At 44.2% G+C, this 23,318-nt stretch overlaps 1 protein-coding gene across 15 annotated transcripts in view; it reads left to right on the forward strand.

Annotated features, from left to right (window-relative positions):
- The window catches only part of LOC118504624, a 102,977-nt gene that overhangs the window by 70,887 nt on the left and 8,772 nt on the right, over window positions 1-23,318 (forward strand). For 7 of the 15 annotated variants that reach the window (XM_036039313.1, XM_036039323.1, XM_036039319.1 and 4 more), the window contains 14 exons: window positions 4,471-4,570; window positions 8,277-8,593; window positions 9,810-10,469; window positions 15,983-16,118; window positions 16,186-16,494; window positions 16,593-16,733; window positions 16,792-16,944; window positions 17,018-17,148; window positions 17,310-17,393; window positions 18,574-18,727; window positions 18,799-19,199; window positions 19,275-19,589; window positions 19,656-19,929; window positions 21,421-21,621. In XM_036039313.1, coding sequence (XP_035895206.1) covers window positions 4,471-4,570; window positions 8,277-8,593; window positions 9,810-10,469; window positions 15,983-16,118; window positions 16,186-16,494; window positions 16,593-16,733; window positions 16,792-16,944; window positions 17,018-17,148; window positions 17,310-17,393; window positions 18,574-18,727; window positions 18,799-19,199; window positions 19,275-19,589; window positions 19,656-19,929; window positions 21,421-21,621 — 3,376 coding nt within the window. The remainder of the gene's footprint in view (window positions 1-4,470; window positions 4,571-8,276; window positions 8,594-9,809; window positions 10,470-15,982; window positions 16,119-16,185; window positions 16,495-16,592; window positions 16,734-16,791; window positions 16,945-17,017; window positions 17,149-17,309; window positions 17,394-18,573; window positions 18,728-18,798; window positions 19,200-19,274; window positions 19,590-19,655; window positions 19,930-21,420; window positions 21,622-23,318) is intronic. The other 8 variants (XM_036039320.1, XM_036039322.1, XM_036039324.1 and 5 more) reach the window with 4 other exon arrangements.

Consider the following 23,318-nt stretch of genomic DNA (forward strand, 5'->3'; position numbering starts at 1 on the left):
CTCGTTAATCGATAAACTTCCCCAACGAGGTCTATTTTATTCATTCAAAACAAGAAAATAAAGTTGGATTTTTCAAATCCCCTACATTTAATAAAAAATTATAATCCTTTCTCCAAGTTTGATTACACAACACGATTAAAAACTATTGGTCAAAATGCAAATTTAATCACACCTAAGCATGTCGTGCAGTCAAACAAATCACCGAGTGCACAACCTGCCCGTTCAGCACATAAATCATGCTAACAATCTGCAAGAACAAAAAACGATCATCAAAAAATAATCCACAGCCTGCGACTGACCGGTATGTGTCGGGATGCCTGATCGTGATAACACGAACCGGCCGGGTCGAAAGCGGTTAGATAAACAAAATCCAATCCGTTTGGTTTAGCAAAGGACTCCGGCATAATGAAGGGTCACAAAAAGTCAAAACGAAGAGATGAGTCCGTACAGACACCGGACAAAAATACATACGCACCCCTTTCCAACACACCCTCATAACTTTTTATGGGACATTACACACATACGCACACACACATGACAACGCATGTGACATGTCATCTCTCTTATTGCCAATCTGTTACCCAAACCAGTGAGACTAGAGAAGCAACGGAAAACAGGAAAAGCGAGTGAAAGGTAAACCCAATCCAACCGGACCCATTTCAGTCAGTGCACGCTCAAGGCCTTTTTCCCTTTCGACCGACACACACACACTGACGCGTCTACCAAATCATCACCGAGAATTATGATTCCACAGATGCTCAGTTGCCGGACTGTGCTGCGTGACGTGGCATGTTACTGACCGACCAAGTCTCGCACACTGTCGACGATGATGTGAATGACCAGTCCAGTTGGTCAGTGTGTGACTTTTTTTGTTCTTATTGCCTTTTTGACCATCCAAAAAAAGACCAAAAAAGGATATGAAATGATAATGTGCCGAGGGAAAGGGCAAAACCCTAACGATCCACTTGTGGACCAGTGGATATCGCCCTGGGACGTCCCGGCAAATGTTGACAAACTTGTTGTCCGAAAGTGCGAATCGCGCGATCCGTTCACCCCCATAAATGCGTTCCGACAGTTTGTGTAAGTGGATTACTCTCCCACTGCACCAACAAGTGAACAATCAGGCGAATCTTCCACAGCTGTCACTGGGAGGCTGACTGTCAAAACGTATCGGTGTCGGCGGTCGACATATGTTTGAGTTCGATGCTGTAGAAACGGTATTGATTTTTAATAAAGCAAAGTACTCCCTTTTTTGAGCCTTCTCAATTGAGACATTCTTACACTGAAACTAAACTACCGACCATGCGGATGGTGATGTCACGCAATTCCAAACGGAACTCGTAGCCTTTAAGATGACCTTGACATCGAAGCAACAAGAAACTATAGTACAGCGCAGTTCCAATCCCACCACCAAGAAACAACCAGCTTGATGCCCAACTTGCGGAGACTTAAGCAATCCCATTTACATAAGCAATAAATAACAATTTGTTGAAATCGTTTCTTCGCTGTGCAACTGTGCTGCTCATGCCGGCACGCTTCACGCTTCAAAGTTTAACGCTTCATTGCATTCACGGTGTTCGTTTACGAAGGGACCGATATTGGATCGCTGCGAAGAATCTCTTGGTCCGTGGTCACTTGTTTTATTTTCGCTTCGCCGCTATCTTTGTCCCACTAGTTGCAAGTTGCTTTCAACTGCAATCACGTCATTCAAGAAAGAAAATGGCTTTATTAGTCGCGTTTAGATTTCTCCGACAAAGTGCAATGCTATTATGCCTCAGTGTGTTTCTGAAAGAATTGCTCGCCGGTGCAATGATTCCGGAAAAAGGATGCACAGAGTGTAGTGAAAAATGCATGAGCCATAAATTATTCCACGGAGAAATCATATTAATGATGCATCATCTGACAGGGCAGGACGACCAGGCCTACACCTGATGCCAGGGAGTTGCTTCCCTTTTGCTAGGGCTTACAATTTTTCCTAGGCCGTGTCCACACGAGAGCATTTTCATTCGTATAAGCCATCTATATTTCCGTATCGTATAGGTTCAAGGAAACACAGGATTTATGCGTTCCCTGTTTTAGTTGGTATGGAATGACACAAGAGATGAATATTCGACTCGTCTGTCAAAATGAAAGCATTTTAGGATGACAAAATGTTACGCTCAAGGCTGCTGGCTGTCAACCGGTCATACTACGCGACGGACGAAGCTGGGACTGTACAGAACATTTATAGTCCCAGTCCCAGTCCATACGCCTCCGAGACATGGACTCTATCCAAAACTAACGAAACCCTTTTAGCCGCGTTCGAGAGGAAGATGCTCAGAAAAAGTTTTGGCCCCGTATGTGTGGAAGACTACAATGAAGAGCTCTACAGGCTGTACGATGATCTCACTATCGTGCAGCGAATTACACTCGTCCGTCTCCGGTTGGCTGGTCACGTCATGAGAATGACTCAGGATGACCCAGATCGTCAAGTTCTTTTAGGCTTTCCATACGGACAGCGCAGGCGTGACAGGTCGAAACTGACATGGAGTGATAAACGATTGGTAGACGAAAGCGCTGGATCGTGAGTGGGTTCGAGGGCTATTGCACAACCTCGAGAGCTATCGGCTTGCCATTTCTGGCTTTTTGTGACTTGATTTAATCCGCAGCTGGATAGTCAGTCATGTGTACGTTGATCAATAATATCTTCTTTACAATATCTAAAAGAAATCGATGCACAGCAAATTTCATGGCTGGCCTTTTGCGTCAGATTTTTGACTTTTAGATCAGAAGTTGTTCCCAACCGGTGGCAGAAGAAACAGCATCAGCAGAAACATCACAATTAGAATCCTCTGGTGTTCTCCAGGCTTCAAACGAACAGTATCACAAAACAAAGTGTTTAAAAGACTGCAAGGATCATCAACACTCCTCCTATAAGTAGCTAGAGCTGTTCTAGGATCCATTGCCAACGTGAATCCAACTTCACATTTTCCTACCTAACCTTCTAAAACGCTCTCACGGTATTGCGTCAGTTTTTATTGAAAGCATCATACTCAACATTATACGAATCTTGGTGTTGGAACTCTAGTTTAATATAAGCTGCAAAACAAAACTTAAATCTACCTCCTATAACATCCTTGAAGTTTCCTTGAGGTGGATCCTTGGACAACAGTTGAGGGGTAAATCCTCACGTTCAACCTAGTGTTTTAGCATATCAAGGAGAGATCGTCCAAGATTGACACAACAGGTGTCAAAATCGCCAAATACGCTACATTAAAGCTCCTGTGTGGACACACCCTCATGTATAAAAGCGTCCTCGCAAAGGAAAAGGGATCACTTAAGAAGTTTCCTTTCCACTTGAACCAAAACACGCTTTCGTAGGAAATCTCTTCCTCTATATGGAATATTAAATAACTTCTTAAATCCTACCTCACCACACAAGCTTCCGAAGTATAATTACAAAGTTTAGTCTCAAGCAAGTGAGTGAATTTTAAGATTGGATGAGGGCAGAGTATGGCGCCCTGAGAGTTGGTAGGATCAAAACGCTTAACAAACACACCGAGAAACTCTTAACCTGCTGGTGGCTGGTGAGATCAAAGGCAAAGGAAAAATGTAGTGGAAATCTCTTGTATTCACCACTGTACAATTTTAAATTTAAAACTTTCTTGGGAAGCTTCGTACGTAATCTGAACTTTTCCAAACTCATTTTCTAACTTCCTCTTCTGCAATGCTCCAAGAAAGGCTAGACCTGCATTTGAAAATTGTTATCACAATCATACAATACAGCAACGCATTCAAGCATATTTAACAAATGATTTTATAACCATTTTTATGTTCAAAAACACTTTCTCGAGCGAGTTCCAATAAAAGCAACACACTTTCTTGTCGCGTGTTGGTTCTTCCTAGTAATACTTTCTCACATTATCCTTCCATAGAATCTACCTGAATTGATCGCTTTTACCGCTTCCTAACACATGCGTGCCTGTGTGTTCGCACGATTGTATAAGTAAGCTTTTTCTATGCAAACCGGTGCTGTAACAGGGTTATCGGTAAAGCGCCCAAAAACCTTCCAATACAATAGCCAAAAGCTGCGTATTGGGTTTTTAGGACACAAATTGAATCTTTTACCCGCTTCCTGTTCTGTCGTCTTGAGCCACCTTGAAGCCTTTCATAATGTTTCTGCCATGGTTGCAATCAATTTATGATTTTTTTTTTGTGCGTTACATTCATCCCATATCCCATCTTCGATCACAAATTTGGTATGAAAATAAATCGACAAAAAGAGAAGAGAAGCAATAGAAAAAGATTATTGTATGCCCGTTTGTGGACCGGAGCCAAGCGCAAGTACAGTAGTAAATTATAAATTATTTTCAGCCATTCGCCCTACCCACCACCAGATTTAGTTCGCCCGCAACACAAAACATTCATCACGGCACACGCCCAAAACCCCCGCAAAAGCATTCATCTTCTTTCTTTCTTCTATTTTTCCAGCAGGATAAATGTTGACATTGAGGTGTTATTTGTTGGTAACCGTCTGGTGTTAGGCTCGACGGTCAGCTTGAACGCGATTCCTTGGGCAAACGGTACGACGGTACGTTAACGGCTGCTTTCAGCGTTCAGCGCAAGGAAGCCCAGCTTGACTCCTTTTCTTGCTACCTTTTCTATTGCGATTTTCTTATTACAAAAAAATCATGTTTTAATTTGCCTGACATTGTTCCTGACGATTGTTCGAAACGTGTTTTTGTTATTGTTGTGTTGATTGCTGCTGTCAAAATCGAGTCAGTTACTCCCCACTACTTCTAAAAGTCCAGACCGTGGACGCGTGGACTGTTTGTTGCTGCGCTTACGCTACTTTTATTATTGCAACCGTTTATTTTTGGTTTGTGTTTGTTTGTTTTCCTTCTTTAATGCCAAAACGTCTACTTCTGCCATTGAAACAACTAACGACTACTTCATATGGAATGGAAAGCTGCTTGTTTCATAATGTTCTCGCTGTCCGTGGAGCAAACGGCAAACTGTTACTTGCTCTCTGCTCTTGCTTGTCGTTCATTCTTTACTCTGCTCATAATCTGTTTTATTCAGCACACAAGCTCATGTTGTTATATTAGTTTAAAGCTTCTATCCAAAATCGTTTTTCAGTTGAGAATGCAAAAGCATCGATTGTTTTCTTTAATATCTTTATATGAAATGGTAAACAAAGCTGGAAGACATTGGAAGGGTTTCAGATGTCAGGGGAATTAATAACCTTTTATCGTAAAGCTTTAAGATGATATTGTAATTGCAGCCAATGATATTCAATATGGTGTGCCAGCGCTTGGGTTAATACGTTACGTTTATACGTAAAATATCATCGGCTTCGATTACAATATAATCTGATAGCTTTACAAATCAATAACGAACCTTTATAATAAAATGAGACTGATTCCCCTATCATCTGAAACCCTTCCAATGTTATCTAGGCTTCTTACCTATTTCATGTAAAGAGTTTACTGAACAGGATCGTTGCTTTTAAGTTAACAACTGAAAACCACTGCATTTAACTTATGTAAAGTTTTTTGGTTCAAGTTTTTCTCTTTACGGATCTGGAAATAATTGACACATGTCGGAATATTTTACTTGCATGTTTTTTCTTTATTTGCACATTTATTTTACTAAGCCAATAAAAAAATGCACAATTTTTTAACAAACATTCATATGAAAATATGTATTTTGTATAAAATGTACATAATTTTAAATTATATCTCAAAAACAATTTTACATTTTGTACATTTTTTGCGATTCAAAATTTTTCCTAAAACATTTTGTAATTGGTGCTTGGGCTGATGATGAATCAGCGTCCGAATCTATTTTCTTTCGCGCCAACAACAACCCGCTGTCAGGGGTGGAGATTAATTCGTGGCACTCTCTGGAGAATGGGTCGTCGTGTCCCTTTTTGTCGCTACCAAGCGGCCAGACAACTTCAACATCGTCGGGGCAACAAAAACACATCCTTACAACGTATATTTGCTGTTCGTCCGGCTTTACATGTTATCTAGGCTTCTTACCTATTTCATGTAAAGAGTTTACTGAACAGGATCGTTGCTTTTAAGTTAACAACTGAAAACCACTGCATTTAACTTATGTAAAGTTTTTTGGTTCAAGTTTTTCTCTTTACGGATCTGGAAATAATTGACACATGTCGGAATATTTTACTTGCATGTTTTTTCTTTATTTGCACATTTATTTTACTAAGCCAATAAAAAAATTCACAATTTTTTAACAAACATTCATATGAAAATATGTATTTTGTATAAATGTACATAATTTTAAATTATATCTCAAAAACAATTTTACATTTTGTACATTTTTTGCGATTCAAAATTTTTCCTAAAACATTTTGTAAATAATTTTTAAATGAAACTCAATTCCTACGACACAAATCAATTTATAAAACATATTTCACTCTACAAAAAATTTAACCGAAAATTTTAATATGCTCAAGTCATAAAAAAAAACCCTTCCCACACATGCCGTATGTTTGGAGCATATGACGACTGTTAAGCTCCGTGTCAAATGTACACAGCCTTGCCGGAGGGAGGGCCAGATATTTGATTCGCGTATCCATCAAACCATCACCGGGATCGGGATCTGCCGTTCGGCTTTCAGCATCCTTGGGGAAGAATTTGCACGGATCCGTCAAAGCAAACGGTTGTCCAATGGAGCTGGAGAGCGGGAAAGCTCCCTGCTCACATCTGAACCGTTTTGCTGAATGCATTGAACCACAACGAAATCGCCATTGAATCGATTCACTCATCCCTTGCCGCCCGCCACAGTGTGGAATTTAATCCCGTTGGAGCAACCCTCTTTTCTTCTGGCCGGCCGAAGGGATTCAGACAATATCACACTCACACACGCTCACACACACATCCTTTCCCATCCATCCAAGCTGTGTGCCGAATCCCCCTGGTGATCGATCGATTTGGCATTCGAGTGGCATTTGAAGATTCGAAAATAATAGAATCAATCGAACCACCCCGTCTGTCCAGCGGATGTCCCTTGCCGAGACCCCTTTCTTGATGATTGTGATGAACGGGATTGAGGGACACAAACAAGAAACAAAAAAGAAGGGAAAAAGTAAAGATCTACCACAACGAGTCCATCCATGAGGACGTGCATGGAATGGGTTCGGCATTCTTTTCGACCAAACTTTTGCCTCCCAGCGGCACTAACAAAACTAACGCGAAACCCAACCAAAACTCGTCTAATAAAAATCGTTCCATCATATCATCGTTGTGCACCGATGATCGGTGGGAAATTCTTTGTCACGCACTGAACAGGAATGCTCAAATATTAACCAACGATGTATCTGGATGCCTCCGGTGGCAAAGAGTTCGTATCCGGGGCAAACATAATTAAAAGAAAATAGTTCTTCCTCTTTTTTGGGTTTTCTTGGTCTCAAGTACAATTGATTTTGGTTTTTGTGTGTTGAAACTGTCAGTGATTAAATTCTTAACGTTCTGCGTTTTGCTACACACTTTATAATGCTCGTTTGATTCTTGTTGTAGCACTGTTTCTTTTTATATCGCACCGCGTGACGCAATTTTTATATGCTTTCCCACTTCAGAAAACACTGCAAAATTTTATTGCCACTATAAATTCTTCACAATTTTGCCAACTTTACAATGCGCAACTGCTGTATATTTTGCCCAACCGCTTCTTAGCTCGCAACACGTTTGTTGGGCGAGAGCAGAATTTTATGCTCCCGACCACATTGTAGTCGTTCACCTAATTCACTAACGAAAAGATAGTATCGTTTTACGTTTCGTTTTTCGTTTTTCACTTTTTCGGTATGCTCGGTTTGCATCGTTAATTCCCCGAATAGATCCCCCGCCAGCGGCTCGTATGCAAAACTCTGCACTAGAACAGTAGTGTGTGAAAGGCGTGAGACACCATGCGCCTCCACCATGTAACGCTTGCTGCAACGCTTGCTCACTGCTCGGCCGCACTGCATTGCCTGTAAACAATAATAAATCCAAGCAAAACGTTAAACCACAAACCTCTTAAACCGCAACAAACACACAGACACAGAGCCGGCGGCAGTTAGTTTGTAGCTCGTAGCGTTTGTGTGTGTGTGCATCCACCGGCCGCTACACGTTCGCACACGTGGTTGCACTTAAAACTGCCGTTGCCGGTTTGAAATACAGCACCGGGGGAAGATACTAACTAACATGTGGTCTTTTCTTTTCATTCTTTTTACTACCTTCCTTCATTACTACTACCTCCAACAACGCCCCGCTCGAATGTTCGGTGACCTGCAGATGGACCCGACGAATCCGAGTGCAGCAGCATCCGGAGGGGCTATACTACCAACATGTTCGACCATATCGTCCGCCAGCTCACAGCTGCACCATCCGAACCCTGCGTTCGGTGGGATCGGAGGAGTCACATCCGGTCACGGTGCCACCGGAAGTGGATCCGGCGGCGGCGTCGGCGTAGATCACGCTTCGAGCCTGCTCAGTCCGACCCTGCTGTCACCGGGGACGAACACCGGCACGGCCTCGATTGCGACCTCGCGCGACGAGGAGGACGACTCGAGCAATCAGGCTTCGTCGGGCAGCAAAGGTTCCGGCCAGCGGTAAGTGATACATCCAGCGATCGAACAGGACACAAAGTGCCGATGTTGAAGCGTACCCCTTGTTTCCTGAACCCCCTTTGTACGACTGCTTCCCAAGTCCACCGTGCGCCAAAAGTCGTCGAATGGGTTGCGTTGTTTTCCCTCGAAGAGCTTGGGTCGCGCAACTGCGGGCGGAAATTGTTCAATTACCAAGCCTGCCCACAGTGAACATCCGTCCGGTTTTGGTTCGCTATGTTGTACGCACTCAACCGCACATTGTATGTATATAGGTCCTCAAAGTCCCGAATTGATTGCCAAACCCTCGCCCAACTCATTGTTCCTCATTAAATTGTCACTTCTCGAGCCGTGTTTCTCTATTGGATGTTGGTCTCTGTCAAACAAATTATAGTTACTAATTCGCTCGACATTCCCGCAAGTCCTTCCGTCGGTAGGCAACAAGAAAACACGTATAACACTAACACACACAAACACCCTCCAACACAAGCTCACATTGCAAGGCTCGGTCCACAATACAAGGACACCGGTTCGTACCGAAACACCCACCAACACCACTTGTAATCAGAAGATCTTGTTAAGCATAAGCCCGTTCAATAACGTCAGAATGCCCGGTGGTGGTTACTTAATCATAGCCCTCGGCGGCCGGGACGGACAACTAGAAATTTGACAATGGTGAACTTTGGGGAAGTGTGATCCACCAGACCATCCAGACCAAACATCCCATCCATTACTGTGGCGTACTGCAGCTGCCTGTACAGATCCGGTTCTAATTAATTGGTGCTTGGGCTGATGATGAATCAGCGTCCGAATCTATTTTCTTTCGCGCCAACAACAACCCGCTGTCAGGGGTGGAGATTAATTCGTGGTACTCTCTGGAGAATGAGTCGTCGGGTCCCTTTTTGTCGCTACCAAGCGACCAGACAACTTCAACATCGTCGGGGCAACAAAAACACATCCTTACAACGCATATTTGCTGTTCGTCCGCCATGTTTTTCCTCGGTCTCGCTTTCCCTCTCTTTCTCACCTGTTCTTGCGTTGTTGTGTTCTGTTGCGATATCTGTCGTTTTTCGCCCCCCTCGAAATGCTCTTTTGTAAATAGTCCCTTCTTTTGCCCCCACCTCTCTTTCTCTCTCTCTCCCTCTCACTGTCTCGCTCTCTATTATATTTTCCGAACTCGTATATTGTCGATGCTGAAAAACAATACCCCAAAACGCACTAGTTTCAGTCGTTCTGCGTCTCGCACACCACCGAAGGTGCACACCTCACTGGTGTCACGTACGGCCAGTGAGGACGGATGTCAGCGAGCCGACTACCAGTCGACGCAGCAACGTACCAGCGCCGGGCTGGTCCGGCGTACGCCCGTACCGGCCCACTATCAATCAATTGACCGTAGTCACAGCTTCAACGACCATGATCACGATCCGATGTCCCGATGGTATCAGTACCATCAGCAGCGTCACCCACTGTCCCGCACCGGCAGTCGCACCGGAAGTATCCCGCGTGGCCAACGCCGCCGGTACTCGCTGCGGGACGACGTCGACGACGACAACAACAACGGCAGCATGCCGACCGGACTGAATCGCATGGTGTCGTTCGAGAGTGTCGGTGGGCACAGTTCCTGCAGTGGGTTGCTCACACGCCACCGCGTAAGCCATCCGTCCGTGGCGTCCTCGTCGTTCGATCAGTTCGAGCCGGTGATTGGTTCACTCGACAGCCACCAACCATCGTACCAGCAGCAGGACGAGCTGTCGTCTGCCGCCCAGCACCAGCAGCAGCAGCTCAGCAAATCCATCTCCAACGGCACGACACGGGGCGCTCAGAGCTGGAAAAACCTACGCGCCGTCATGGCGTACTACTGTTCGTTGCGGAAAATTAAGAGGAACGGTGCCAATGCTATAAACCTTCTTATCATATTATTCGTTTTTCTGTTTTTTTTTTTTTGGTACTTTGTTATTTGGGTTCGGCACTCACTCACCGACTTCTTCGGACTTTGGACCCCATTTTTATATGTATCTTTAACAAGTTTTCTTAGACTTTTTTGGGTTTTCTTACTTACTTACTCGTCCGTTACTGTTAGCTTTCATTATCGATATGTACCGTGTCAGTTATGAAATTAATATTTCTTTTTTTTCTACAATTAACTTTATGTCTTCGATGTCACTAATATCTTGCGAAGAATTTATTTTCTGATAAATTTAACAAAATTTATTTTGCATTTTTGAATAAAAGTTGACTCGAATGGAGTACAATATGCAAGCTCTTTAAGTCTAAGCAGTTATACTAATTTTGTTCTCAAAAATCAGTATTTTCATAATCAATTTTATTAAAAGCTGTAACTAAATGTCTATGCAAACGATTGTTGTTATTAATAATTTTAGAGACATAGAATAATTAATACCGATATTTGCAAACCCCATGCAATCTATAAAATTTAGATATGAAAAATGATAAGACAAAAGGAGGAGGAACAAGCTATCCATTTTACAGCCATACATGAGATTTAACCTTTCAATTTCCTTTCTTTCAATGGTTATTTTTAAGACTTTTTTTATTTAAATTTTTGTTTCAAACTCGATTCTGTTGGCAACTTTCTTTTTTCTATATTATAATCACTTTAGTAACGTGAGTGCCTTAGCGTATCGCCAAAGTGATGGTGGGATTGGTGGGAGTTCCCGCGAATCGCCCAGCCATATCGGAACCTTCCTAGCCTAGAAATTGGCAAGCGTAGCTCGCTGTAGCGCCACCGACCATAGTCTACCATAGTCGCCCAGCTCGTGTACCAACCGACCTTTCTAATGCCCGAGTAGTTTTGTTCCACGCACGACACCATAGCACCTGAGTGCACCCGAGTCTTGTGTGTGTGTGTACGTGTGTGGTGTGTGTGTAGCCGTGTGTGTGTGTGTGCTCGTTTATGAGTTTGTGTAAGTGTGTGACAATCGATTAGATGCAAAAGAATAAAGCCACCGAAGCCACTGTCTCGCTAGAAGTAACAGCCCGCGGTGGTTCCAAGTTTCCATGGATTCAAACACGGAAAACCAATGTCCACCAGTGTCCCCAAAAACACGCATGCGAACCTTACCTGCGTATATCCTTCTTCATTTTTTTTTTTCAAATTACTTGATGGCAAAAAAACGTCAACTACCAAACCGATTCCGGATGTCGAAATTGTGCCATACGGTCACCATGTCCTCGATGTTCGATTTTGCAGAGCATCCGTGAGGTATGACCTACTGACGCAGTAGGAAAAAACGCACACACATACACACACAGACACACACACTTGGTCAGTCAGACATGTAACTCAATCCTGCAACGGCGACTCAACGCTCCATGACCGTTGCGGTCGCTTAGGGATTACGCAAGAGGATTTCCTTCCAGGGTCTGCATTCTGTCGCAGTCAGCAAGCGCTAATAAGCTTAGCCAGTGGTAACTCAAACTTATGATCCTGTTAACGGTGGCAACCGGGTATGGGAATGAACCAAAATCATGCTACAGAGACACACACACAATCTCATGCGGACATTAGAGAAGATTCTATCCCCCACGCCGAGTTTCTGCGAATTGTCCATTCTTTGCAGACCTTTAGTATGTCTAGAAGAGGTTTTTTACGTCCCTCTTTCTTCTTTTCTAACGCCGGGTCAAAGGTCGTTACGGGCAGGTTGATATCATTCCGGTGGCTATCGGTTGCACTTGCAATTGCGTCGCACCAACACACGGGCACGGGAGAGGGAGATAGCGCGAGTGTCAGGTATCACGTTAATTAAAACCCCAAAAAGGCTGGTACGCCTGCCAAAGTGGTCGAAAATGGCCGACTCTCTCCCCCATCTCACCATCTAACTTTGGCGATCGTCAGGCGAAAATGTATTATCCGAGCCGTTCGATAATGAAAAGATATTTTCACGATCTAATGAAATGTGGCCGTAAACATAAAAAAACCGCACAAGACCCTTACATGATGAGCTAACGTGATCATAATGGATGTCACCCGTTTAGCGAAGGCCAAAGGAATGTAAAAAAAGGCTAGCAAGAAGCAATAGGCCGTCGCCTTGGTTCCTGATCCGTTACAATGCGCGTCCGATCGGGCAGACGCACGGGCAGGCAGGCAAACAGGCTGATTGGAAAAGTTTTCCAATTTGTCTTCGCGAAGCCACCGAACACAGCCAGCCACCCGGACACAGGGGTCGGTCGCGCGTTTGATACAACTGCGGCATGCATGATGCCAACACGCGGCGAAGCAAATGGGAAGCAATTAAATTTCAATATTGCACCGCCGGTGGATGGCGTATGGTGCGATCGGAGTGTTTCGGAAGCGTTTAGTGTTAGGAGTAGGCGACTTTCGGCATTTTGTCGTCCCGTTTTTCCTGGTGACTTTGCCACCACACTGTGCATGGCAATGTATTCGATTTAAGATAGCATACGATAATGCGCAAATTTAAGCTTGTCGGAGCTCTGGACCTCAAGCCATGCCCACCAGCTTTGGTTTTGCTGTTTTACTACCACTAATACTACTGGTTGTGTGGTTGGGCACAAGCGGTTAACAACCATTACTTTGATGCCACAGGAGCATCAAACCGTGCCGTGTCCTGTTAGGCAAACTTTAAGATTAATTTGCCCTTCCGACGGATTCGGTTACTTTTTACATAAATTTCACCAACAAAAGCCCAACGGGCCACCGGGCTGATAGCTTCACGTTAAGGTTAACCACAATCTCCAAGTCGTTAATAAATCATCCCAACTAAGAATGGACGCTTTTTCTTCGCCAGTGCCAGCCTTCGGCATTATTCTTGTGCCTTCTGTCCAAATTTCAGTCTTTGGATGAGCTGTGCGTTAATATGTTGAAACTTTTCACATTCTCTAGCGAACGCCAGAGATAATAAAACGGAACGAAAATGGACCTAAACAGTTGTATCAAAACGTCATTCGTGCCGAAATTTAAATAAACAAACCTTCAGATGACAATCTGTTTAAGCAATCAAGAATACAAATCTCATTTAAACCGCTTCACCCTTAACAGGAGACTGTTTATCCTTGTTTTGCTGTGATTGAGTTACGAAGAATGTTGCGTTTACGGAGAAATTGGTAAAGTAAACTCGGCACGCCCTATCTGGTCCACTTGAAAGCCGATGTGGTTTAATTAAGAATAAACGAAGTCACAATCAAAGCACAAACAAACGCTACCGGCGGTTGCTGCTTTATGAGCTTATTTTGGAGGATGACATATTTTTCAACCGAGAAAATCGCCCTAATCACCAGTTTATCAACCACAAACGCAAAGGTCACATTTCATCATGCTTGATGATGGTTAGTGGATTAAATTTTATTCCACCACCTCAGTGAGCGTCTATCTTTCTTGGAGACTGGAGACTGTTTACCTTTACTGTAAGCGTCAATTTTGTCCTTTTTTCGTCAAGGTCGGAGCCAAACTAATTGACCATTTATCAGAGTTTCTGGGCTAAGGAAGCTGAACACTGAACAGAAGAGCCACTAATTAGTCACTTTGAAGAGTGAAGTTCATCATCACTTCAAGCCACTTTCCAAGACCGGGAAGCATCTTTTCATTGATTAACGGCCATTTTTCAACATGACTTGCAATAGAGTCTCTAAATTTTACTCTTAATTTTTACTCGATTTTATGGATTAAAAATGTTAGGATGTTATAGGATAGAGATTAAACTGAACTGAATGTGCTGTTACTACAATATACCTGTTTCTAGCTGTAGCGAAACTTTGCAGCAATATCTTGGAACGTTTCCAGCAATAGAAAACAAAAGATGTCCCTAGAAGCTGGCTGGATATTGCTGTAAAGTTTTAATCTAATGACACACTTATAAGTCAAGTACATGTTTTGACTTTTTTATCTCTAGCATACACTAAACCAAAACCCAAATGCTGATGCAACTCGTCACGATTGGAATTTTGTGCGTTCTTCTGTTTTTGTTGGAGTTGTTCGTTCGTCTCTCGCTGTACTACTCTTTACTTACCATTTCCGTCGTGTTCATGTTCATGTCTGTGGATAACAATGCTCTACTACTGAAAAACTACTGCCTCTCTTTAATTTAATTAAACAACCTGTCAATCTTAACTACTCTACTTTTCTATTCAAACTTCTGACTGTCCGGTGTCTGTGTGACTCTCTGTGTCTGTGTGTGTCTCTCTCTATGTGTAATGTTGTACGTTCTGTTTTAAGATGAAGTTCTCTGTTTGTGATGATGTTTTCATTTATCTTCACCTGTCGACACGTTTTGAACCGACACGCCCCCAAAAGAATCTGACCAACAGCAGCAACAGTCGCATCCACACGAATGTCCCAAAACTTTGGGCTTCAGGCAGTGAAAATTTGCAGTTCACCCTCTACTCACATGTTAGCTATTCGTATGCACACAGTATTACTACTCCAAATTAAAGACACTCTGCAAGCACACAAACACTAATCCTCACTCTATCCACGTCAACTTAAAGCACATGGGGAAGCCATCTCTGTCCACCATCTTGAACTCGAGTCTTGATCGGATCTATCACTCTCTACTCTTACTACTTCTACTTCGACTATCTGAATGTATTCTTACGTCTTGTGTCGCGTCTTGTAATGTGTCAACTAACTCATTAAATTTGGCCTCGATTTGACAAACAAAGCTAAAAACGATGTGTTTAATCCGCATCTGTCACAAACACTGACCGTGGGCTGTTTAGTTTGATGTGTTTCAAGTTATATTGGTGGGTTTAGTGGAATTTAAACGATTTTTCCAATTTTAGATGCATAGAGCTAGTCTCCTCTGATTACTTTCTCTCTCTCTCTATCTTTTGCGACGTTCTGTGTCAATCTCTCTCTCTCTCTCTTTTCTCTCAGTGTTATCAATCATTAGTGTTTTGACTTATTCCAACAGTACTACCAGCAAGAAACCTTCGATGTTCGTTCGTTCTTAACCCCTTTTTGCATTGCTACGTTTCCTTTTAGCGTAATTTCCATGTTCCCATGAGTGTGTGTATTTTGTTATTGAATCTACGTACTGTAACTTAAAACACGCACACACACCCACCAATGCTCCAACAAACCAAACTAAGCAAGAGAATTGGAAAAAAACTAAACCGCCCTGTTTGCTCGAAATTTGATCCTCACATTATGCCACCGTTACGAACCTTTCTCTCTATTACTCTTTATGTCTCTCACTCTCTGTCTCTCTCTCTTTCTCTCTAATTACTATTGCTCTTTTCGTCGTAATGTTTGTGTGCTAACGAAAAAGCGTAACCACATGTAGCCAAACCAACCAACGTCACTATCGAATAGGCAGAGTATGTTTTAACCTTTATATTCCTCTTTTCCCATTTTCTTTCCCACTGTGCGCAACTGGGGCTTTTGTTTTTGGCATTGCGAACACACGGTACACTAATCAGGACGAAGTCAAACCAACGATGGATGAAGTTACGCACGACGGTACAAATTTCCTCTGCCATGCAGAAGAAACCACCTCTCAAGCGGGAGGATTCCTTTTTGAAGCGATTCTCCACCCGTCAGATACCGGAGGCACAGGTAGGACATCCGGAGACCGGATCTCAGCAGCTGCTTGACATCCAGCTTATGATATTCTGCTCCCCAGGAAACGGTGGAAGATACCGGGTCCGAAGGTGCGACCGATGCGGAGAAAACGGTCCGACGGAGACGTCGCTTCGCCAAGATCCCGCGCACGGTCGTGAATCCGGACGAGAACTTCTACTTCTACTGGCTCATGATCGTGACGATCAGCATACTGTACAACCTGTGGACGTTGATCGTGCGGCAGAGCTTTCCGGAGCTGCAGAGCAATGCGAGCCATTTCTGGCTGTCCTGTGATTGCCTCACCGATATAGTATTCATCTTCGACGTGGCGGTACAGCTACGCACCGGCTACCTGGAGCAAGGTCTGATGGTGAGTCCGTGGAATCGTGCAGATTTGCATCACGCCCCTGTCTAGACTGCTAATGTACGACCGGTGTATCCTTATCCGTCATCCATTCGCCAATGTAGGTGTACGACTCGCGGAAGCTGGCCGGACACTATTTACGATCGCGCGCTTTCCTTCTAGACTTGGCGGCGCTAGTGCCGCTAGATATTTTACAGTTCCGGTTGGGCAGTCAGCCGATGTTGCGATTTCCAAGGTTTTTCAAAGTAAGTAGTGTTTACGTTCGGTTGACTATGATTGCTAGCTTCAATCCTCTCCCACCAGGTCTATCGAGCGGTCAAGTATTACTACATCGTAGAGAGTCGCACCGTGTGGCCTAACCTATGGCGTGTCGTCAACCTGATACACATACTGCTTATACTTGCCCACTGGTTCGGGTGCTTCTACTTCCTGCTGTCCGAGGCGGAAGGCTTCCAGGTAGGAGACCATAGCGGCTCAAGTTAAAAAAGGCACCCGGTGCTAATTTAAGACGCTGGTTCTCTTCACACAGGGCGACTGGGTGTATCCGTACCGGCCGGGCGACTACGCCACGCTCACCCGCAAATACCTCGGCAGCCTGTACTGGTCGACGCTAACGCTCACAACCATCGGTGACCTGCCGACGCCGGAAACGAATGCCGAGTAAGTTTTGTGTTGTGTGTGTGTGTGTGTGCCGTGTCACGGTACCAGCGGCCATGTTGACGTCATGTCCCCGATCACGTTGCCCGTTTTGTTTTAATTCCTACCATGTTTCTACCGTTCTTTCCCTTCTGCGCGAATGTGTTGTGCGAACGCAACCGCAGACCGTCACAATCGGCGGACGGCCCTAGATCACTTCCCCGGCGCGGCCTCAAATCCAGACTGCTGCAGTTCAACTCGGCTCGCGGGTAGGCAGCGGCTACGAACCGCACACAAGCGGGTGGTTTCATGGCCACCGCTTTTCGACTCACTTTCAATTTTCGCTGTGCAATGTTGTCCATCTCGACACCCAACTCAAAGTTTTCGAATATAATACTACCAAAACAAGGGTTCGCGAAAACATAAGGACCTCGAACAATTCTAACGCTTAGGTATTTTTCGTGACCCCCCACGATGATAGTCATGGTACTGAAAGGGTTGCGTGAAGTTTTCTGGAGGCTGTCCGTCGATTCTACCCAATGCTGCGTGTTTGTGTAGCTTTTTTTGCCTTATCGTTTTGGTCTAACCTTTTCGACTTCTGAAGGCGAGAGTAGTGGTACGAAAGCAGACACAAATTTGATTGATTAGTTTCTAGCAAAGTAAACCCACTTCTCATACAAAACAAAAAACACAAATACGAAGCATAACATATTGAGTAAGGGAAATTTCCGTAGGAAACGGATGTTTCGTAACACTCCTTAGCATCCCTACATTCTCCTCCCTCAACCATCAACCAAGCGTGAACGAAACAGATTGGCACACAAAATATGGTCATCAGAGGAAAATCGATTCCGATAACCTGGTAGCGTCGCCCGTGATAAGCCTTTTTCCATCCAGCTCCCTTTGGACCACAACAACCTAATCAAAGTTTTCGAATATCAATCCTACCCACCTGGCTGGTCTATCCGGTGGCTAAGCGCTGTTTCAATCATAAGCCAGCAGCAAATTGCGTACATCACTACTGATTGAGCCATTATTTTGTGAGATCATTTCCGTTCAGCTTGAACAGTCCTCCTACTATATCGGTGACAGCCTTCAGAGTTAACGCTATAACTTTATGAAAATCCTTTTGGTGGAAAATATTGACAGTTAAGTATGTCAAAGAGATTCAAAATTATATTCGAAAACTTTGATTGTGAGATTGTTTTAGAAACCTTTATACTATTTATGAATCTATTGAGCCATATGTTGTACAGTGCATAACATATCTGTACTTACAGTTGCCTTGTTGCTGATATCAAGATTATTTTTAAAGACTATTGATTCCTATAACACAGATTCGCTGGAGTATATCGCTCAACAAGTAGTAGTTCTTACAGTTATGTTATGCTCTGTTCATCGATCAAATGTCAGGTCTTTAATGAGCATTTATTGTTCCTCGTGTCATAGGTACGTATTCACGATAGTGAGTTACCTGATCGGTGTCTTTATCTTCGCCACCATCGTCGGTCAGGTGGGCAATGTCATCACGAATCGCAACGCCAACCGGCTAGAGTTTGAACGACTTCTGGACGGTGCCAAGACGTATATGCGACACCACAAGGTTAGTATCTAGCTCCAGAAAAAGAAGAACGGAAACCTACAACACAAAGATACTACCTGCTTAAACTACAGGTACCTGGCGGTATGAAGCGACGCGTACTCCGATGGTACGATTACAGCTGGTCCCGGGGCCGGATACAGGGTGGGGGCGATATCAATACGGCGCTCGGTCTACTTCCGGACAAGCTGAAAACCGAACTGGCCTTACATGTCAATTTAAGTGTGCTGAAAAAGGTGACAATATTTCAAGAGTGCCAGCCAGAGTTTCTGCACGATCTGGTGCTGAAAATGAAGGCGTACATCTTCACGCCGGGCGACTCGATCTGCCGGAAGGGTGAGGTCGCCCGGGAGATGTTCATCATAGCCGACGGCATCCTGGAGGTGCTGAGCGAAACCGGCAAGGTGCTGACCACGATGAAGGCCGGCGACTTTTTCGGTGAGATCGGCATCCTTAACCTGGACGGATTGAACAAGTGAGTATGGGGAGAATTCTAGAGCTCGCACATGAACCTCAACATGAATCTATGTATCCTTCCCCAAAACCAAAGACGGACAGCCGACGTGCGCTCGGTCGGCTACTCGGAACTGTTCTCGCTGTCCCGCGAAGACGTCCTGACCGCGATGAAGGACTACCCGGAAGCACAAGAGATCCTGCAGACGCTGGGTCGGAAAAGACTGATGGAGGTGCGCTGCGTCAATAAGAAGCACGCCAACAAGCACGCCGCTAAGGAACACGCCGGTGATCGTAGCTCAAATACCCACAATAACCAAGGTGATAGTAGTGATAATAGTGCCTCAAAACGTATCGTAGATAAGCTTAGGAGTGATGTTAAGGGACTAAAGAATGTTCTGCGCAAGTCCAGGTACGTAAGTCGCTGGATGTGATCGTTTACCGGGTGGGACTTGATCGTTGGTTTCGCTTCGCCTAGGACGGGAACAACCAGACGTAGCAATGAATCGATCGAGATGCAACCGCTGCACGGGAACGCGACATCGGGCGGTGGATCGGGCGGAGCGGGCAGCGGTGGCAGCGGTGGAAGCGGTGGCAACAAAACGCCCAAAACGATGCTGAAGCGCATGCCGCGCGTCAAATCGGACGACATACACACGGAGGACGAGGGCAAAGACAATGACAAGGTGCCGAGCCCGATCGGTGCCGGGCTTCCACTGCTGCAGCGGCTCCGGTTGCTCAAGGAAAAACAAGTCAGTGGATCGTTTTACACCACCACCACCACCACAACCATCACCAATCGTACACACAAGACACATCCTCACGGGCAGGGCAAGATTCTCACAGTGGACGACATTTTCATCAGCTTCACCAATCATCAACATCATCTCCATCATCATCACCATCGGCATTATCGTTACAATACATTAAACTCATACAGGGCTGTAGCAGCTCTAACAACTCGCTTGGCATAACACTCACATACACTGTCAGCAATAATATATTCGCGCTCACCTAACCAGCACCCTTGTTCATGCTTTTGCGAGACAACTCATTGACTACTCCCGTCAATCAATCACATCCGATCGTGGTTTTTTGTGCCAACCTTTCGTTCCGATGCAGTGTTGGTGTCTGTGTGTCACCCTTTGTTAGGATCTTTTTTATGCTGTGTATTAGCGCTTAGTAAGATTCCCCTCCACTTACTGTATTTAGACATCCGTTTTGAGACATTAAAAAATTGAAGAACAAACTTCCATCTTCCCGTAGATCAGTAAGTTTGAAAACGCTTCGAAAACCCTTCGATGTTAGTAACGATTGCTCGGAAGTCTCTGAGTGCGAGATCCGGTTCTCACCCTTGTTAGCACCCTTCTACCCACCGTAGGCTTCACCCCCCAGCTGTTTGCTTCGTTAGGACCCACACCCAGTTGTTACCGATGTTAGACAGCGGAAAATCCGACAATCGGAGATGCTTTCCGAACCTTTTTGCCTCCCTCAAACCTTCTACTGGCAGATACATCTCCCTGGAACAGGGCGACACTGTACCGAAATGAATCACCTGAATCACACTTGCCACGCAACCGCCACCATCTTGAGAACACCATCATTTGGGCACCACAACATCCAATCCACAGTCTCACACAACCACACGCACAACACATCATCTTCATCAGGATCATCTTCACCGTCATGTACTGTACAAATACAAAATATCCTCTAGTGCTGCCGAACCTTACTAGCGCATTCTTAGAACGTTGTTTTTTTCTCTTCTTTTCTCTCTTTTTTATTTCCACGTACCCGTGTGTATCTCTGTATACATTTGTAAATTTGTGTATGTGTTCGTCTCTCAATGTGTGTGTGTGCGTGTGTGTGTGTATTTATGTAAAATGCACGTATACCCCGCCAACATAAATAAAAACGAAACGTTTAAATCATCACCACCACTATCACAATTTGCTTCACTGCAAATATATTAAATTTGAATGAAAAAAAACTACAAAACACACACATTCTTCGCAAACTGCAACGCAAAACCGCTTATGCAAAACAAAATAAAAATAAAAAACCCCAACGCGTGAAACAAACCACGGGCAACAATTGTGCACCACCACAACAAAACATTACCGAATCAACTTGACACCACCCGCCAAAAAACTACAAAAAAACCCCCCCGAATCAAACCGATCATCAAAATCGAATGTAAACAAATCAAAAATTGAACCGAAAACCAAAAACCAAAACAAAAGGATCGCGAAGAACGAGCCGCGAAGGCGACTGCACAAATAATCTCACCGCCGCATACTCACGTAACCTCTGCCATATCACCACAGGAATCGATACAGGAAGAGCCGGAACCGGAAGTGATCGGCGCTGGGTTGCCGCTGATGCAAAGACTGAAATTGCTCAAAGCGAAAGAGGATCGGCTAGCGAAGGAAAGCCAATCGAAGGTAATGGAGCAATGGGGCCGTCCCCGGGCTGGGATTTCGTAGGTGCAGCGTCATATAAGTGATGATACGTGAACCAGCACACCGGCAGACATAACTGGGAAGTCTTTTGGGAAATTTAGTTCAAATATTTACCACGGGACACTCTTACACCAGGGACTCCTGATACATCGAGTGTGTATTTTTCCGTTGGTTGGGCGATGAGTTGATATTGAAGGGTTTCTAGCCGTTTTTATGTCATTGATGCAAACGAGGTCCCTTTCATATGGCCTTTGACTTGGGTACCGATCTTCACACGGGATAACCGGGGTTCAAATCCCAACTGTGCCATTTCCCCATCGTGTGGTCTGACTATCCAACTGAGCGGGAACAATAAGCCTTGTAAGCCAGAAATGGCGGGCACTACCTCGTTAGGCCAAGAGAGAAAACAAATACTGGAATTGTTCAATGTTTGTGTCTGCTTTCAATGTGGCCAGTTTATGTTCCGATAAGTGTTGTGTGTGACTAGCGTGACTATTGAGTTCTACTAGTTTTTTTAACTTTTTTTGTGGCGGATTTATAAAAGAGGTGAAATCTATTTGACTTAAAAAGTTTCGTAAACCCCCCGCCTTTAGCGAAATCTTTTTGGCATCTCGCATCATGTTGCCCGGCCTTTACAGAATCGCTATAAGAACTATTTTATAGTTATCAGAAGAAGGGGTATTCGCGATACTTCGCTGCCACACTCTGACTAACACTTCAACAAGCCAAGCTTTTGCAAAAACTTTATCTTATTATATTTGATCGTGAGATTGAATATATTAGTCATCAGTGCATTTGGCTATGCTTGTCCAGCTTTAAAGACTTACAAAACCAACTACAATTTTGTAGTCTTTTTGAAACTCTGCTATCTAACCAGACACGCATGCAGGGGAATTTCGCATCAATGTTGTCATGCTATGCTATTTGATTCACCAACACACTATTTGTCTGCCTCGGGTGATAAGCTTTCTAGGAAGCCGTAGCTGCGTTGAGGATACTATTCTCGCGAAGAAGCGTCGTATAAATTAGATATTCAATTCAAGCAGTCGTACGGTATTCATACTCGGTCGGATGAAGCTCCGCTAGATGAAATCGTTCGTCATGGTAGTAACTTAATTTTACATCGAGGATGACTCGGTTAAATAGGATTACCAGTATGTGTACGATGCATCGTATCAATATTGCGGCTACCACGGAACTTTTTAAAGCATCTTGTAGCAGACAACGCCGAGTGGTTCTACAGGCAGCAAACAAGAAACGGATAAATCACATAAATCACGAATGAAGCGTTCATAGAGAACACCATAAAGTACATAATTCCTTTAAAATAACTTTTTTCCATTGTAAACATCCCTAGTTTTGAGAGTACCTTGCACTAGTAACGGTTTTTCTACCCAGTTTGGCAATGTATCCACACAAGTATTCAATTGCACCTCCCGTTCTTAGTACGTTAAACCGACCAACGACGAAGCAAATATCCCCCTTCGACCACAATGGCAACGCAGTTGTTGCGTGGATCCAATGTAAACAATGTTATTATGAATGCAAATCTCATCCCTCGAGATTGTTTCGATACGAGTAGATTATCTCTAGATTTTCCGCACCTCGTCAACTTGAAGTCCGAGCACCTAGCACGCCCAGTAGAGCACCAGACAAAGTGGGCTGCTAAACTAAACCGA

Source organism: Anopheles stephensi, chromosome 2, assembly GCF_013141755.1.
Source record: "Anopheles stephensi strain Indian chromosome 2, UCI_ANSTEP_V1.0, whole genome shotgun sequence".
NCBI classification, from domain to species: domain Eukaryota; kingdom Metazoa; phylum Arthropoda; class Insecta; order Diptera; family Culicidae; genus Anopheles; species Anopheles stephensi.